The sequence below is a fragment of the Salminus brasiliensis genome, chromosome 21 (assembly GCF_030463535.1).
Source record: "Salminus brasiliensis chromosome 21, fSalBra1.hap2, whole genome shotgun sequence".
NCBI classification, from domain to species: Eukaryota; Metazoa; Chordata; class Actinopteri; order Characiformes; family Bryconidae; genus Salminus; species Salminus brasiliensis.
In genome coordinates, this window is record NC_132898.1 from 11,518,842 (window position 1) to 11,536,993 (window position 18,152).

Genomic DNA, 18,152 nt, shown 5'->3' on the forward strand with positions numbered 1-18,152 from the left:
TAAAACAAGAATAAATAAATAAAACTACTTGATAGTAAACTTAATTCTTGAAATTAAATGAAATGTTTAAAATGTTTCATTAAATGTCATCAGAATGTGCATGGAGCATCTGAGAAGAATCAGATTTATTGTTACATCACATTGACACAAGTGTAAAGGTGAGTGAAAAGCATAGGTGCATAGTCCCTCATAGTAGTAAAAACACGAATATGTACAGAATATACACATTACAGAATATATACACATTATCCTACACTATGCATACACTATTGCACTGTTTACAGGTTTAATATTTTATCTTTGAAATGTTTACTGTTTATGTATAGACACTGGATTATATGTAAATTCAAGTGTGGTGTGAGTGGGGTCTTTGTGGGAAGCAGTGTAACTGAACACAGTTACAGTAAGTAACACTCCATAAGTTTTTTTTTAGTAGGGGTTGGATCCCTGCGTGTTGGGCACATCAGCAGCTGGCACTTTAACTGGCACATCTTAAAGCAGCTTGCACACCACCCGGCACATCCTAAAGCAGCTGGCAGCCTAAATCAGCCTAAATTGAATATGTACACTATTTTAAAATGATGCAATGAAGTGTAGCCTTTAGTCCAAGTGGTTTACAAATTGACATTATGTAGTCACATAGTTTTCACAGACTCTAAAGTAAACCTGACCGCTGAGCAGTGGCCTTTTATTTGACCTTGTTATTTTGTGGCGAATTAAGAATATAAAAATTCAATAGATAACTTAAAGTGTGGGATTTGCGCTTTATGGGATTTATGGGAACTTTCAACATGCAGTATAAAAAGGTGTCAATGTAATTGAAGGAGGCCTTTGTTAAGATGGAAAAACAAAAAACAGTCTGGTGGCATAAGTAATAGAAGTGGTCAAATTAACCATCCAGTACATATTTTGAAAGGCACACTGATGAGTTTAGCAACAATAACAATGTTTACATTTAGGATTAAATTCTGCACTTAAGTCACATATTGATTGCTTTAAGTCCATTATAAGTGGATAGAGACAAAACAGTAAAAATGATCACTGTCTGAATACCTATGGACCTGACTGTATATCACTGTTACTTCTTGGTTAAACAGAAAAATATACCGAAATAACAGCACGGTTAGAATGCTTCTCAACCCCCCAGCTTGCGTGACCGGAACTAACTGTTGTATAAACCAGCATAAATCATTTGTAGTGTTTCAAACAGTGATGTGCTGCATTAATCAGCAGAGCTATACAGGGTGAAAAATGAATATTAAGACATTTACCAATAAAAGCCTAAAAATTACCACTGACGAATTGTTCCAGTTCTTGTTCAGAGTAAATATATTATGTTACAGTGTAAGGACTTTGTGATATCTCACAGAATGCCACATAATGCTGAAAAAGCTACTACGTTTCAGGGTTATCCTTAATGGTTGTCCTCGATGTGAATTAAGGTTGAGGGTTGTATCCTGTTTTAAAATATGTTTAGGATTATACAACCCGAACAATCTGATGTGCTGCACCAAGAACTAAACCAAAACCTGCGCACTGTACGGTTCACGCAAATCAGTCTTTATGTGGGACTTCGGTAAATCAGGGTCTTGGAGTATATATACTTCTACCGATATGTGCTACTTCGCATGTCTGCGCATGCGCATGTTTTGTTAATTCTTCGGATGCAATTACATTGCTTTTCTCACTGTTATTATTTGCATATAAGTGTTTGCAAACAAACAACAACAAAACGATTGTTTTTTTTACCAAATGTACGTTATTTTTACCCTGTGATACAGTGATTTTGGCTATCCCAATCCAAATAGCCTGCCTATACGTCGGAGGCGATTTTTAAAATGTGCTTCTCAAAATATCTTATTTTACCTAGCTACTGTTTCTGCAGAACATCACATTTACACACATCTGTACATACATATCATATCTACATTATGATAGGGCGCGTTGACAAGATCGACACAAGATCACAAATCGACACCGGATGTTTTAGAAGTACCGAAATGAATGCATTAGCTACATGGTCAGTTCTTGTATGTTATTAAGCAGCCGATTAGTGCTTCTCCACTTTCGATATGTTTTTCTTGCTAATTTTGGAAGAAAAAAAAATCACCCTGGAACGAAGACGCCAAGACATTTACATTTTTGGAGTCATTAGACATTCTATAAATCACTTGTTGACTAAGTTGACAAAATATCAACACAAGTATTTCTCGAGTGTGCGAATATATTGTAGTAATGACTTTTATTTTATAATCATGCTTCCGGATGTGATTTAACAGATGCTTGTTGTTGCCGGACAGAGTTAGCTAATGAGGTTATTTTAGATTCTCTGTCCACCTGTAAAAAAAAAAAACTATGTTCTGGGTATGATTGAAACGGACAAACGACTGATTTACAAGTAGTGTTATTAGGGGAAAGTATAGCGTCTGTGCGTGGATAACGCAGCTAGATGCGGGATGTCATTCGGAAAGCTAGCAGGGTTTAGCTAAAGCTCGGCAGAAACTGGAGCTGTCACTGGTAACCGGGTTCAGGATTTTTCAAATCCTTTGGTTCCTTAAGGCCTAGCAACATGTTTTCTGAAATTAAGAAAAACGCGTTGTCTTGAGGCATTAACCAGATACCAGATACTAAAGATCTTTAATCCATTGGGATTAACCGCTTTAACAGCTGTGTTTAAAAACGGCTCAGATTAATCCTACCTGCCTCTAGTGTTATATCCATCTTTACAGCTTTCTCTTTCAGTTTCCAAATATTTCTCCTTTTGTTTAGTCACTTTAGTAACTCGTATGTTATGTTGACATAAATAAAGGACATCGGAAGAGAGAGAAGATGGATTCGTTACCCTCTACTCAGCCTGCTCAGACGGGTAGATATGTTTTGAACACGCCTTGCATTGTTTTTGCTAGAATGTGTTGCGGTTAAAACCTGAATACCTCTTTACATCCATCATAAAAAGTGTATATGATTAAGTAAGCAAATGACTACATACCGAAATGTACGTTGTTAATGTAATTTAACTGTGGTGAAATTAAATTAGAAATAACGATGCGTGTCATTGTGTTGTGGTTTTCCAGGTTTGCAGGTTTCAGAGGATTTCGCCCCATCAGATGATCATGCAGATCATATTGTAGAGGATATTTTTCCCAGTGGGGGAAAGGACGATACCGCCGTAAATCTGGAAGGACGCACAGAGGTGCATTTGGCTGACACTACCTCAGGGGACACCACACAACCTCAGGAACGTCCTTTGAGTGTCCAAAAAGAAGAGGCAACAGAATTGGACAGATGTGCTGGGATGTCCGAAACTGATTCTGGGAAAGCGTCCGAGGACTCTGCTGTGACTGACAACGGCCATGATGACTCTAGCGAGTTTGTAGTGGCTATGTTAGCTCGCGGGAAGCTGGAGGAGCAGGGCATGGGGTTAAAGGGCACATCCTCACCACTCTCTGAAACGGGTACTGCTCTGGGGGCTTCATCTCACCGTGATGAAGACGTTACCACGGAGAGCTGGCGGCAGCACCGCAAGCATGTGTTTGTGCTTAGCGAAGCTGGGAAACCAATCTACTCTCGCTACGGCAGCGAAGAGGCCCTGTCTTCCACCATGGGCGTTATGATGGCTCTAGTGTCCTTCGTTCAGAGCGGAGACAACGTCATTCGTTCTGTATACTCCGGTAAGATCTTGGGCATTGCCTGGGTTTTGATAAATAGGATTTAGGAATTTTCTATTTCTTGATGTCAGAGAAGAGACGGCGACTGATATTGCTTAATCAAACTACAATATTCATTTGATACTGAATATTATTTGACTTACTAAACTATACACCTTAATGCACTTATCTCCACTGTGCTAGATTCTCCTGGGTGCACATTATGTAAATCGTCTGCTAAATATACTTGATCTTTGTAGGCAGCACCACTAAATCTTACTTAAGGTATGTGGCTGTATCATCAGGGCTTGACCGAATACTATTTTTTTGAGCTCCGGATGTTTGACACTGATATTCGAAGCTTCGTTTTGTTTTGTTTTTTACAAAACGGATTAAAGTACAAAAAATTTAATAAATTGCAGGGAGTAGCAGGTAGTGACAACTAGTGATTTTAAACAAGAAAAAAAAAAACTTACGTAGAAACAAAGAACAGTTACTTTCATTATTAAACTATTTACAAAAGAAAAACGCCTGTAAGCAACAAACTTTTAATAGAATCACTATTAAATTATTATGGATTACAGAGAAGTTTAAACAAATGCCAAACAAACAAACAAAAAAAAACAACTGTAAGAAATTTAACAATGGAACAGGAGTAGCAGCGGAGCACACATTTAAAATTAATATTAAGTCCAGGAAAAAAAATGCATAAACAGAATAATGCGAACTCATTGAACACAATAGAAATAATTATTTTAAAAACAGTAATACGAAATTTAATTATGTAATAAGCTAATAAGCGTATTGCTTCTAAAATATTTCATACAAAAAACCTGTAATATATTTTTACAAAATGCCACACGTCTTGTATTGTAATACATTTTACATAATAGCACATATAGCAATGTAACACACTTCAAATAAAATATTAATTAAACAGAGGGTAACCGACACCTTCAGGTTGTTTTCAAGAAATACATGTTTGTTCACATTTTCTGGTAAAATTGAGCTTTGGGACAAAATGTTCTCTGACAGGGTTGATGTGGCCGGTTCGCAAAGGCAGTATTTAGCTGCAAAAGCTAGTTTGGGGCAGCAAGTGAACCAGACTTTTGACTTTTGTTGTGTCTTTTAAAAACCACCTTTTTTTTTTTTTTGTGAGAAAACATCAAATAATAATTTTTTTTTAGTCAAATAGTAATACACATTGCGTTTAGATGGTTCCTCAAGCTTATTGTGCCACTATGATATGCGAGTTCACGTATTTGGCACACAGCTTTGGTCTTGTCTGAACGCAATTTGAAATACTTCCTAACAGCTGAGATTCTCAGCATTTTTCCTCTCTTATACTGTCCTTAACCTAGACTGAAATGTGATGTCGGAGCGAGGTGAAACTAAGGAAGAAAAAAAAAAAATCTGAATACCAAAATTCAAAACTGAATACCTACTCAATGAGTGAATATCTGAATATTCAGGTCCAGCCCTAATGGAAACACAATGGTACTCCAGTTGATTTGATACTCCAGTTGTTTGAAGTTACTAGTTACCAGTCAGTAAAAAAGTTCTAAAGTTTTAAAGGCAGTTTTAAAGTTGGCTTTTTAACTAGCTTCCTACTCAAACTTTATATTTTTGCTCTCTTGTTACAGCACTTCAACTAGAAAGCTGATAATGCAAAAAAAAAAAAGTGCATTGATTGTTGTAAATGCACAGAATTTTCTTTGTAAGCACAAATGTGAGCAAAACTGTCCAGCTGCACAGATTTGGTATCGACCTGATACCAGTACTGTGTTGGATTGGTGATAATCCAAATCACTGATGACTGATTTGCTTTGTTGTCTAATTTCTACATTTTCTTTCATTAGATGCACAAGCATGTATCTAAAGTTGTTCTTTGTGAAGGTGCATAAAACAAATATCAAAGTAAATTTTAAGGTACCAAAAATGGACAGGTTAAGACCAGAGGCATTCTTTTTATGTTTGTTTATGTTCATCAGTGGTTCCTTTCTTGACTGAATTTTTTTACCTTTCTGGTTGTAGATGAGCACACAGTGGTGTTTATGCAGCAGGGCCCGCTGGTGTTGGTGTCCGTCTCCAGCAGTCGTCAGTCTGAGCAACAGCTGCGGGACGAGCTGCTTTATGTCTATAACCAGATTGTTAGCATGTTAACACAGGCTAGCATTGCACGCATCTTTGAGCACAAGAAGAATTATGATTTGCGTCGCCTGCTGGCAGGCTCGGAGAAGATTCTGGATGGCCTGCTCAACCTGGTGGACTCTGACCCGAGCTTTTTGCTCTCAGCTGTGCACTGCTTGCCCATTTCCTCATCTTTTAGGGACTCGCTTAGCCAGATTCTGCAAAAGGCCATTACTCCAAACCTGGTCTTCTCCATCCTCATAGCTAAAAACCAGCTACTGACCATTGTCCAGGAGAAAATGGTCATTGAAGATGCCCGCCTTGACCCTGCTGACCTCCACCTTCTGCTTAACCTCATTGGTGCCTCTTCGGCCTTTCAGGCTGGAGAAATCTGGACCCCAATCTGTCTCCCTAGCTTCAACCCAGACTGTTACTTTTATGCCTACATTTCGTACTTGGACCCACCCTACTGTACAGTCTGCCTGCTGCTACTGTCCACAGACAAAGAGGCATTTTACGCTGTGGCCGAATGTAAAAGGAAGATAGAAGAGGCAATGCTGGCCCAGAATGCTTTGAGTTCCATAGCCAAAGCTCAGTCCTACAGCGTCAGCCAGGTCGGGGTATCTGATCTAAAGCATTTTATGTACAAACCCTTTGACGTTCCAGACAATCACCGCCAGCTAACACAGTTTTCCAGGTAAAGCTAACAGAGTGTGTTAAATGATGTTCAATTTATTTTAGATGTGTTTAGACTTGTTTTATATATTCCTTGTTATTTTATTTATTTTATTTCTTTGCATATAATAAAACACACACATGGCGATATGGCAGATCCACATATGTTTCAGTGGCAGCCATTTTCCATTCCATTTTATTTTTCTCCTTTAAACGGTCTTTCTACCTGTAGTGTATAATTCCGACATTTAGTTTTCCCTATGCTAGTATTATCACACATTTCTGTACTAGTTTTTTCAGTAAGTCTGCTGTTGGTGTGAAATGGCCAGTGTGATTGAATTAGTTGTTAGCCAGCCAGTTAACTACAATTATATAATATAATAATGACAAAATAATATTTTATTTGGTCATGTGTGAATTCACATTTAACATGTCGCACAAAAAAACAAAAAAATACGGTGCAGGTTATGAAACAAAAAAATTTGACAAAATTTGACAAAAAAAACAACATTTAGCTGCATTATTTTAAACTTGGCTGGAGTGTTCTTTTGGATGAGTTTATTTGTGGATGTTTTTGTTTCTTTCAGCCCGGAAATGGAGGCCCCATACAACACTGATGTAGAGAAGCTGAGGCTCCTGGACTTGTACAGAGATTTACACAGCCGAATACACAGCACCTCACGGCCACTCAAACTCATATATCATGTTGCTGAGAAAGAGACACTGCTGGCGTGGGTAAGGATTTACTAACTGCTGACCTGCAATACTGCAACTGACAATATTATTTTTTTTACTTATTAACTGTTATTCAATTAATTGGCTAGTCTAACTATTGTCTTATTTAATAAATTTCAATTTGCTGCAGGAATCATTTCAAATTCCATCTGTCCCACCAGCAAATCTGTCTTTTCTAATGTTATGAAACAATAGAGGCCATACCAATACTTGCAAACTACCAATACTACTTTAGTATTTGTAGTATTTAGGTGTGCAACAATCCTGATACTGACAAAAATAGCTGGATCAGGTATTGCATAATTAGGCCGATCCACAGAGCTGATCCATTAACATATCGGAACGGTAAGTTTATGTATCATGTGGAACAGAAGAAGATGGGTTGATGCAAAATTTATTTATTCAACACCCAATTGCTGCCTTCCTTTTTTAATAGCTGGCTACACTTCTCTTAGCAGCAATATCTGCAACCAAACGCTTTATTTAGTTGTTAATGTCTCACAACACTGGAGAAATAACACTCTTTTCCTTGCAGAAGAGCTCCACGGAGGTGGGTTGTTTTTTAGCACTGCAAGGCTGGTAGATCATTCTCAGCACTGCAGTGACACTGACATGGTGGTGGGATGTTAGTATGTGTTGCGCTGGTACAAGTGGATCAGACACCTCAGTGATGCTGGAGTTTATAAGCACCTTAGTGTTACTGCTGGACTGAGAATAGTGCACCAGCCAGAAATATTCAGCCAACAGCATTCTGTGGGCAACGGTCTGTTTATCAACCATTAATCAAAGACTAGAGGACATAAAACATAAAACATATGAACATGAAATTGCAGAACTACAAAGTTCTCATATATGGAGCCAGTGTACAACAGTCAGTGTAGAAACAAGGAGGTAACTTTAAGTGTCTGACCAGTTGGTGTCTGTACAGTGGTAAGTTTGGGCACCCCTGATAATTTAGATGATTTTCTTTTATAAATCATTGGTTGTTTGGATCAGCAATTTCAATTAAATATATCATATAGCAGACAAACAGTGATATTTAAGTGAAATTAAATTTATAGGATTTACAGAAAGTGTGCAGTAATTATTTAAACTAAATTAGGCAGGTACACAATTTGGGCACCCCAACAGGAAAAATTACATCAATATTAAGTAGATTCTCCTTTTGCAGAAATAACAGCCTCTAAACGCTTACTATAGCTTCCAATGAGAGTCTGGATTCTGGTTGAAGGTATTTTGGACCATTCTTTACAAAACATCTCCAGTTCAGTCAGGTTTGATTGTTTCCGTGCATGGACAGCCCGCTTTAAATCACACCACAGATTTTCAATAATATTCAGGTCTGGGGACTGAGATGGCCATTCCAGAATGTTGTATTTGTTCCTCTGTGTGAATGCCTTAGTAGATTTTGAGCAGTGTTTAGGGTTGTTGTCTTGTTGAAGTATCCAACCCTCAGTGCAACTTCAACTTTGTCACTGATTCTTGAACATTGTTCTCAAGAATCTGCTGATATTGACTGGAATCCATGCGACCCTCAACTTTAACAACATTCCCAGTACCTGCACTGGCCCACAGCGTGATGGAACCACCACCAAATTGTACTGTGGATAGCAAGTGTTTGTCTTGGAATGCTTGGTTCTCTTTCCGCCATGCATACCGCACCTTGTTATGTCCAAATAACTAAATTTTAGTTTAATCGGTTCACAGCACCTTATTCCAAAATGAAGCTGGCTTGTCCAAATGTGCTTTAGCATACCTCAAGCAACTCTGTTTGTGGCATGTGCACAGAAAAGGCTTCTTTTGCATTACTGTCTCATACAGCCTCTCCTTGTGCAAAGTGCACTGAATAGTTGGAACGATGCACAATGACACCATCTGCAGCAAGATGATGTTGTAGGTCTTAGGAGCTGGTCTGTGGGTTGACTGACTGTTCTCACCATCCTTCACCTCTGCCACTCCTGACCTTAACTAGAACTGTGCCTTTGGTCTTCCATTTCCTCACTATGTTCCTTACAGTGAAAACTGACTGCTGAAATCTCTGAGATAGCTTTTTGTATCCTTCCCCTAAACCATGATGTTAAACAATCTTTGTTTTCAGGTCATTTGTGAGTTGTTTTGAGGCTCCCATGTTGCCACTCTTCAGAGAAGATGCAAGGAGATAAACTTGCAATTGGCCACCTTAACCTCTTTCTCATAATTGGATTCACCTGTGAATGTAGGTCAAGGGTCAATGAGCTTACAAAACAAATTTTGTGTTCCAATAATTAGTGCTAAAGGTATTCAAATCAATAAAACAATAAGTGCCCAAATTTCGTTTAAATAATTATTGCACACTTTCTGTAAATCCTATAAACTTCACTTCATTAAACTTCATGATATATTTAACTGGAATTGCTGATCTGAACAACCAATGATTTATAAAGGAAAATCATCAAAATTATCAGGGGTGCCAAAACGTTTTCATACCACTGTATATAGAGAATTGCTTTTTTGCTGAAATTTTGATGTAATAACTAGTGTTTGGTTGTCATAAAGTAATTGAGTCATTTGTTGAATCTGTCCAATGCAGGTCACAAGCAAGTTTGAGTTGTATACATGCTTTAGTCCACTTGTGACTAAGGCCTGCGCCATTAATGCCATCACAAAGCTGCTGCGGTGGGTGAAGAAAGAGGAAGACCGGCTGTTTATCCGTTACCCACCAAAATACTCCACTACCCCCAACCCTAAAAGCTCCAGAGGAGGTAAGAGCGGTCAGGCGGACTCCACAGATAATGGCTTCCTGCCTGCCCTCTGAACAGAGGCATAGGCCTGTCTGACCCAAATCATCCCCAGTGACCTCAATCACCACCTATGGACTTCCTGCACTGTCTGCATTTCAGATACATATGGGCCAGCCTGACTGTCGCAAATCTATGCCCTAACTGTGCCCAAATCCTCAGCAACACTGTGGAAGACTTGCATCCTTCATATCCGTAAAAACAGCCTGCGCCATCTCAAATGACTGGGTGATTAAAAGAGTACTCCAGCATTTTTTAACTTCAACTCTCTCTCCTGCATCTGTAGCATACAGTCAATTGCAACAGACAATAATTTTAAAGTTTTATCTCGCAACTCATCTCGCAACTAATTTATGAATTAAATCTTCAAATTACACTTAATAAATTCTGTAAATAAACATTTAAAATATGTGACTGTGACACAGATTAAAACTGCAAATCTTATATAAACCAAACATGCAAGATTTTTAGTTTATACCAATGCTGATGTTTTATCATTCAAACACTAGAGCAGAAAAAAAATGGTGCCCAGGCCATTATATGTAAGTTATTATGAATTCTTCTCTGGAAAACTTGGATCTCTAAAATTATATAACATACAAAAATACATTTTCCATTACACAGCACTGTCCAGTGGCTTCTATTAGGAACATTTTGATTCAACAGTGATAACAGTCTGTTGCTTTTCAAAAGAAATATTGAGGTAAGCCATTGCAGGCTGCAGATGCAAAAGATTTTAAGAGATGTGTTTTAGCTCAAGATAAGAGTTAGTGACTGAATGAGTTGTACTGGAAAGGACTTCACATGGATTTGTTCAGTTGTACAAAAATCATGCAAACACTTGGAATAGCCTTAGTGTGGTCATATATTTGTACTTAGTTTATACATGCTATGTATAACTTTTCTTACTATTTCACATCATGATTTTTCTTGAGAATATGTATTCTCTTTTCAGATTCATATTATTTAGTCAATTTAATTGAATTAGTGCCCCTGCCCAAACTCATTGGCCTGGTTTCTTGGACAGGGATTTAGCCTAGTCTTAGATATTTTCCTTTAAGAATCAGAAATACCAATAAGAATTCAGCATAGTATGAGACTAAACTCAATCCCTATTTAGGAAACCAGCCCAATGAGATTGTCTGAACTATATACGCTGTATGTTTAGACACCTGCTCTGTTTCTAAATCAAGGGTGTTTTTTTGCAGTAACAGTTATGCTCAGATATCTTAACACTTGGAAATTGCTATACAATTTGGTTGCATTCAGCCACATAGTGATTAGTTCTGGATCACAAACTCCACTCCAACTAATCCTAAATGGCTGCTCCTATGCCCAATTCTATACTGCTTTTCTGTGGGGATTATACAAGGCACATTGTGATGGATGCACTTTAAAGAAGCTAATTCGAAGGGGTTTCTGGGTATAATGTATTTGTAATTGAAAATGTTTTATAGCGTCATATTAGGCACTAGATGAGACCAGTAGTTCATAAACAGAAATTTGTGTGCCCAGTTCCAAACCAAAGACAAATCTTGTAGCATAAACAGATTGCTAGATCAAACTGTCTTAATCAGCTAAAGGTATTTAGTTAGACTACCTTGGTACTCGCGTCTTTAAGAACCGTAGTGTGTTTTTTTTTTTTTGTTTGTTTGTTTTGTTTTCTTTATCCTACTGTGCAGTTGAAACGGGTCTGACAACTTTAAGAACTGGCTTATTTCCATTTGAAGTTGTTATATGGTATCAAATGTATTTAAATACATTTTCTGACTTAACTGATTTGTCTCTTCATCTCAGTCTTATGGGTTTGCAGGCAATTACATTATTTTTGATCTAGCACTATGAGGTGTTTTTGCTAGTGTAAATTGCTAGCAGTTGCTCAGTCTGTCATTTACTGCAGTTACATTACACGCCTTGCATGTACAAATAGGCAAAACCTGATTATAACGTTTACTATATCAAGCCATGATGATGTGTGGCTAAAAGAATATTATTATGTACTTGATAACCACTGGCTGGATATGTAACAAAACAAAACTAAAACAAAGATAAGAAACCATGGAAACAGTGATGTAAGATCATTTTTTTTTCCATTGCTTTTTTTTTTTCTTTTGGAAACTCCTAATTCTGTTCCCAACACTTCTATAATAAAGAAAGGTGCTGAAATAAATATTTTGGTATCTCAGTTTCAGAGATGTTATTTGATATTTATCCAATATTATATATAATCCAATATAGAAAGAAGTGACATGTGTCCGGTTTGTTGGTTACTGCAATGAGGAAATGTTACACTATGAATTACAAATAAAGAAGAATATGTTGGACCAGAAGCATCAACTGTACTTTCACAATGAACAAAATTGAATAATCCAAAAATGACAAAAACTTTCAAGATGATTGATTTCTGAGTTGTTCTAAAAAGGAATGTCATTAAGTTTGCATACAAATCCTGAAAAATATGACCGTCCTAATCTTTCATAGTTTTTTATAAAACTCTGCTCTGTGCAGGTCAGTCAGGTTCTCCCACACCAAATGCATGCAGCCTTTATGGACTTTGTACACGAGGACACAGTCATGCTGGAACAGAGGGCCATCCTCAAACTGTTTACACAGAGTTGGAAGCATACAATGTCCAAAACATCTTGGTATGCTGAAGCATTAAGATTTCACTTTACTGAATCTAAGAAACCTAGGCCAACCCTTAAAGAAACAACCACATAGCATTATCCCTCTTCCACCAAACTTTACCTGCCTGACTGCAGTGTGCTAACTGTAAAGTTCTTCTGATAGTCACCAAACTCGTGAGACTCATCCATCAGACCACCAGACTCATCCATCAGACCACCAGATAGAGAAACGTGATTCGTCAATCCACAGAACACAATGTGCCTTACATCACTATATCTGACGCTTGCCGTTTATGCTGGACAGTCACTGTGAGACTACTAGTACTGACTGCCTAGGCCTCTGTTGAATTAGGTCAGTCACTTTTAAAAAAAAAAAACAACACACTATATATACCAATAGAAGGGGACTTTCAAGTGCAAGTAAATTTTGTGATTTGTGTGTTTGGTTGACTTATATTGTAGTTAGCAAACCTTTTGACTCTGCTGTTCATGCTTCCACATTAATAAATGCAGAAGTGTGATAATGGTCTATTTTAATTATACAATATTTATTAATATTTGAATTACAAAGTACACTTTCAGTTCTGCTGTCTGTTTTCTCTTCTACGTAGCAGTGGGCGGTGTCCTCTGAATGTTCGCGCCATAGCGTCATATGAACCGGAAAAGCCCCTAACGTGCATGTGTTTGAGGATGGCTGTACTCTTTAAAATTAATTACGTTTGGTATATACTGGTGTTGACTGCACTCTAAGGCAAGGTTCAGAAATAATGGACAACTGGAAAGCTTACAGTACTAAGCATTCACACATTAAGTTAAAAATTTGTTTAGGCAGCTGGGCTATGAGTGTTTTTTTATGTAGTAGATTTGTTTTTAGACGCTAAGCACCTCATGGACCAGGCTAAACATTTTTCAAAAGGGAATGTTATTAATACTAAACTAGCTTTTGTTGCTTCACATCAATGATACTTTGTTAATTGTTTTTTAAAAGTGTTCCCATGTAAATGTAACATACTCTCCTACACATTCTCTTACTCTCCAAAGTAGTCCTAACTCAATATTTATTAAATGCAACCGAACTCTAGGTTGAATGTATATGGTCATTTATGTCTTTTGAATGTAACTCTAACCTTAAACTTAAAATATAGATTGACTGAATAGCATGCAAAGGTTTGGGCAACCTGATCAAAAAATGTTACTCAGAACAGCAAAGCGAGTAAAGGATAATCACATGTCCAAAAGGTGTAAAGTTTAAAGTCATTTTAAGCTTAAAAGATTACTGTTATTGTTGTTACATGTTTTGTTACATTTGTTATATGCTATGACATAAGCCAAGGCGTATTCATGAATTAAACATTGTGGGGTACATAATCACACAATCATGCCCAAAAATACTGGCAACTCTGCACTTCTTTAAAAGAGAGTGTCCTTGTCTAACTAATTTTCCTGGTAACTAGCTAACAAGTTATCACTAGTTACTAGTTATCACTCATAAACAGGCCTGTTTTCCACTTTATTCAATTAATGGCTTTTTAGTAAAATATGATGTATTTCCACTATAGCAGTTCCAGTGCAATGTGCTGCATTGATGTTATGTTACCTATTCAAACTAGAGGTGTTACCTGGTGTTACAGTTACAACGTAACTTTATTCTTTCATATTTACAAGTTTCTGACCACTTATAAAATGTGTTCAAGGTGCTGCCTATTGTGTAGGATTGTCAATGCAACCCTCTTCTCCCACTCTTTACACGCTGATAGCAACACCGCAGAAGAAATGCAAGCACAGGCTTCCAGTATCCGTAGTTTTAGGTGCTGCACATCTCTTATCTTCACAGCATAGACCATTGCCTTCAGATGACCCCAAAGATAAAAGTCAAAGGGGGTCAGATCGGGAGACCTTGGGGGCCATTCAACTGGCCCACGATGACCAATCCACTTTCCAGGAAACTGTTCATCTAGGACTGCTCGGACCTGACACCCATAATGTGGTGGTGTACCATCTTGCTGGAAAAACTCTTCAGTTTCAGTGCATAAAGAGGGAAACACATCATCATGTAGCAATTTTAAATATCCAGTGGCCTTGAGGTTTCCATTGATGAAGAATGGCCCCACTATCTTTGTACCCCATATACCACACCATACCATCAATTTTTGTGTTCCAACAGTCTTGGAGGGATCTATCCAATGTGGGCTAGTGTCAGACCAATAGCGGTGGTTTTGTTTGTTAACTTCACCATTCACATAAAAGTTTGCCTCATCACTGAACAAAATGTTCTGTGTAAACTGAGGGTTCTGTTACAATTTTTGTTTTGCCCATTCTGCAAATTCAGTACACCGATCTGGGTCATCCTCGTTGAGATGCTGCAGCAGCTGGAGTTTGTATAGGGTGCCATTTGTGAGTAGCTAATATCCGCCGAAGGGATGTTCGACTGATGCTTCTCTCCAGTGACATGCAGCGAGTGCTACGCTGTGGGCTCTGTCATTCCTCCATGCAGATCTCCTCTAGAGCAGTGATGTTTTGGGGCTGTCAGCGGGCAACACGGACTTTCAACTCCCTCCAAAGGTTTTCTATGGGGTTGAGATCTAGAGACTGGCTAGGCCACTCCAGGACCTTGACCTTCTTACGAAGCCACTCGTTTGTTGCCCTGGCAGTGTGCTTGGGATCATTGTCATGCTGAAAGACCCAGCCACGTTTCATCTTCAATGCCCTTGTTGATGGAAGGTTTGCACTCAAAATACATGGCCCCATTCATTCTTTCATGTACACGGACCAGTCGTCCCAGTCCCTTTGCAGAGAAACAGCCCCATGCTTCACAGTTGGTATGGTGTTCTTTAGATGCAACTCAGCATTCACTCTCCTCCAAACAAGAGTTGTGTTTGTACCAAACAGTTCTACTTGGGTTTCATCACAAGACATTCTCCCAATACTCTCCCAATACTCTTCCGGAACATCCAAATGCTCTCTAGCAAACTTCAGACGCGCCCGGATATGTACTGGCTTAAGCAGGGGAACACGTCTGGCACTGCAAGATCTGAGTCCCTGGCGGTGTAGTGTGTTACTGATGGTAGCCTTTGTAACGTTGGTCCCAGCTTTCTGCAGGTCATTCACTAGGTCCCCCCATGTGGTTCTGGGATTTTTGCTCACCGCTCTTGTGATCATTTTGACCCCACGGGCTGAGATCTTGCGTGGAGCCCCTGATCGAGGCTGATTAGCAGTGGTCTTGTAGGTCTCCCATTTTCTGATTATTGCTCCCACAGTAGATTTCTTCACACCAAGCTGCTTGCCTATTGCAGATTCAGTCTTCCCAGCCTGGTGCAGGTATACAATTTTGTTTCTGGTGTCCTTCGACAGCCTTTTGGTCTTCACCATAGTGGAGTTTGGAGTGTGACTGTTTGAGGTTGTGGGCAGGTGTCTTTTATACTGTTAACGAGTTCAAACAGGTGCCATTAATACAGGTAATGAGTGGAGGACAGAGAAGCCTCTTAAAGAAGAAGTTACAGGTCTGTGACAGCCAGAAATCTTGCTTGTTTGTAGGTGACCGATACTTATTTTCCACCATTATTTGCAAATAAATTCTCTTAAAATCAGACAATGTGATTTTTTCAGAATTCTTTTCTCATTTTGTCTCTCATAGTTGAGGTGTACCAATGATGTCAATTACAGGCCTCTCTCATTTTTTTAAGTGGGAGAACTTGCACAATTGGTGACAATACTTTTTTTCCCCACTGTATGTGTATATATATATATATATATATATATATATATATATATATATATATATATATATATATATATACATATATATATATAATGTGTACAGTGTATCACAAAAGTGAGTACACCCCTTAGTGAAAGTTCCTGAAGTGTCAATATTTTGTGTGGCCACCATTATTTTCCAGAACTGCCTTAACTCTCCTGGGCATGGAGTTTACCAGAGCTTCACAGGTTGCCACTGGAATGCTTTTCCACTCCTCCATGACGACATCACGGAGCTGGCGGATATTCGAGACTTTGCGCTCCTCCACCTTCCGCTTGAGGATGCCCCAAAGGTGTTCTATTGGATTTAGGTCTGGAGACATGCTTGGCCAATCCATCACCTTTACCCTCAGCCTCTGCAATTAAGCAGTGGTCATCTTAGAGGTGTGCTTCAGTATTTCACAGTACATATTGGAGTTCATGTGTCCCTTAATGAATTGTAACTCCCCAACACCTGCTGCACTCATGCAGCCCCAGACCATGGCATTCCCACCACCATGCTTGACTGTAAGCATGACACACTTATCTTTGTACTCACCTAATTGCCACCACACATGCTTGAGACCATCTGAACCAAACAAATTAATCTGGGTCTCATCAGACCATATGACATGGTTCCAGTAATCCATGTCCTTTGTTGACATGTCTTCTGCAAACTCTTTGCGGGCTTTCTTGTGTACAGACTTCAGAAGAGGCTTCTTTCTGGGGTTACAGCCATGTAGTGTGCGGCGTATGGTCTGAGCATTGACAGGCTGACCCCCCACCTCTTCAATCTCTGCAGCAATGCTGACAGCACTTTTGTGCCTATCTTTCAAAGACAGCATTTGGATGTGACGCTGAGCACGTGTACACAGCTTATTTGGACAACCAATGCGAGGTCTGTTCTAAGTGGACCTTGCTCTTTTAAAACGCTGGATGATCTTGGCCACTGTGCTGCAGCTCAGTTTCATTGTGTTGGCAATCGTCTTGTAGCCTTGGCCATCTTCAAGTAGCACAACAATTTGTCTTTCAAGATCCTCAGAGTTCTTTGCCATGAGGTGCCATGTTGGAACTTTCAGTGACCAGTATGAGAGTTTGAGAGCTGTACTACAAAACTGAACACACCTGCTCCCTATGCACTCCTAAGACCTAGTAACACTAATGAGTCACATGACATTTTGGACGATATATATACTGATATATATACATATATATATATACTGCTATTTTAATGTGAACTGCCTTCCACCCTCATACAGCTTTCGTTTCAGGATACTCCAAAGATTCTCAGGGTTCAGGTCAGAGAAGAATGGTGGCCAAGTCTCTCTCCTTTTATTTTCCACAATGACACTTTGGTATTCTTCGCAGCATGAGATGGTGTATGAAGCTGTGACGGAAGACACAGCCATTTTCACATCTTCAGGGACCCTAAAGGGGCCTACCAGCTCTTTCCCCATGATTCCAGCCTAACAACCATCCACAACTCACAACTGGACCACCCAGGGTTGCACAGCACTCACCAGTAAACTATAATAATGTAGAATGTCCTTCTTAAGTACTTTTCCTTTAATTGGGCTCATAACAATCAGCTGTCTGAATGGCACTACATTGTGCAATTATCTTATTTTAGTTTCAGAGTTTCAGTTTTAGTAATTTCTTTTGTAATTTGTTTTGATGGTGCCATTTGTATGTTACAATTTTTACAAACGTAATTTGCCACACAGTTAATTAAAGTGTAAATCTAACAACTAATTGCAATTAATTGTAATGTTTCATTTCGTTACTTAAACAGAAGCTAGGATACAGTAAGACAAAATCAGAATACA

General features: G+C 38.7%; 1 protein-coding gene across 1 annotated transcript; it reads left to right on the forward strand.

The window, feature by feature from the left end:
* The first annotated feature begins 2,272 nt into the window (after positions 1-2,272).
* mon1bb (MON1 secretory trafficking family member Bb) lies at positions 2,273-12,288 on the forward strand. The gene is made up of 5 exons (XM_072666203.1): positions 2,273-2,866; positions 3,075-3,671; positions 5,682-6,474; positions 7,040-7,187; positions 9,757-12,288. The coding sequence occupies exons 1-5, from the start codon at positions 2,830-2,832 to the stop codon at positions 9,979-9,981; spliced, it is 1,800 nt and encodes a 599-aa protein (XP_072522304.1). The 5' UTR covers positions 2,273-2,829; the 3' UTR covers positions 9,982-12,288.
* The last annotated feature ends 5,864 nt before the right edge of the window (positions 12,289-18,152 follow it).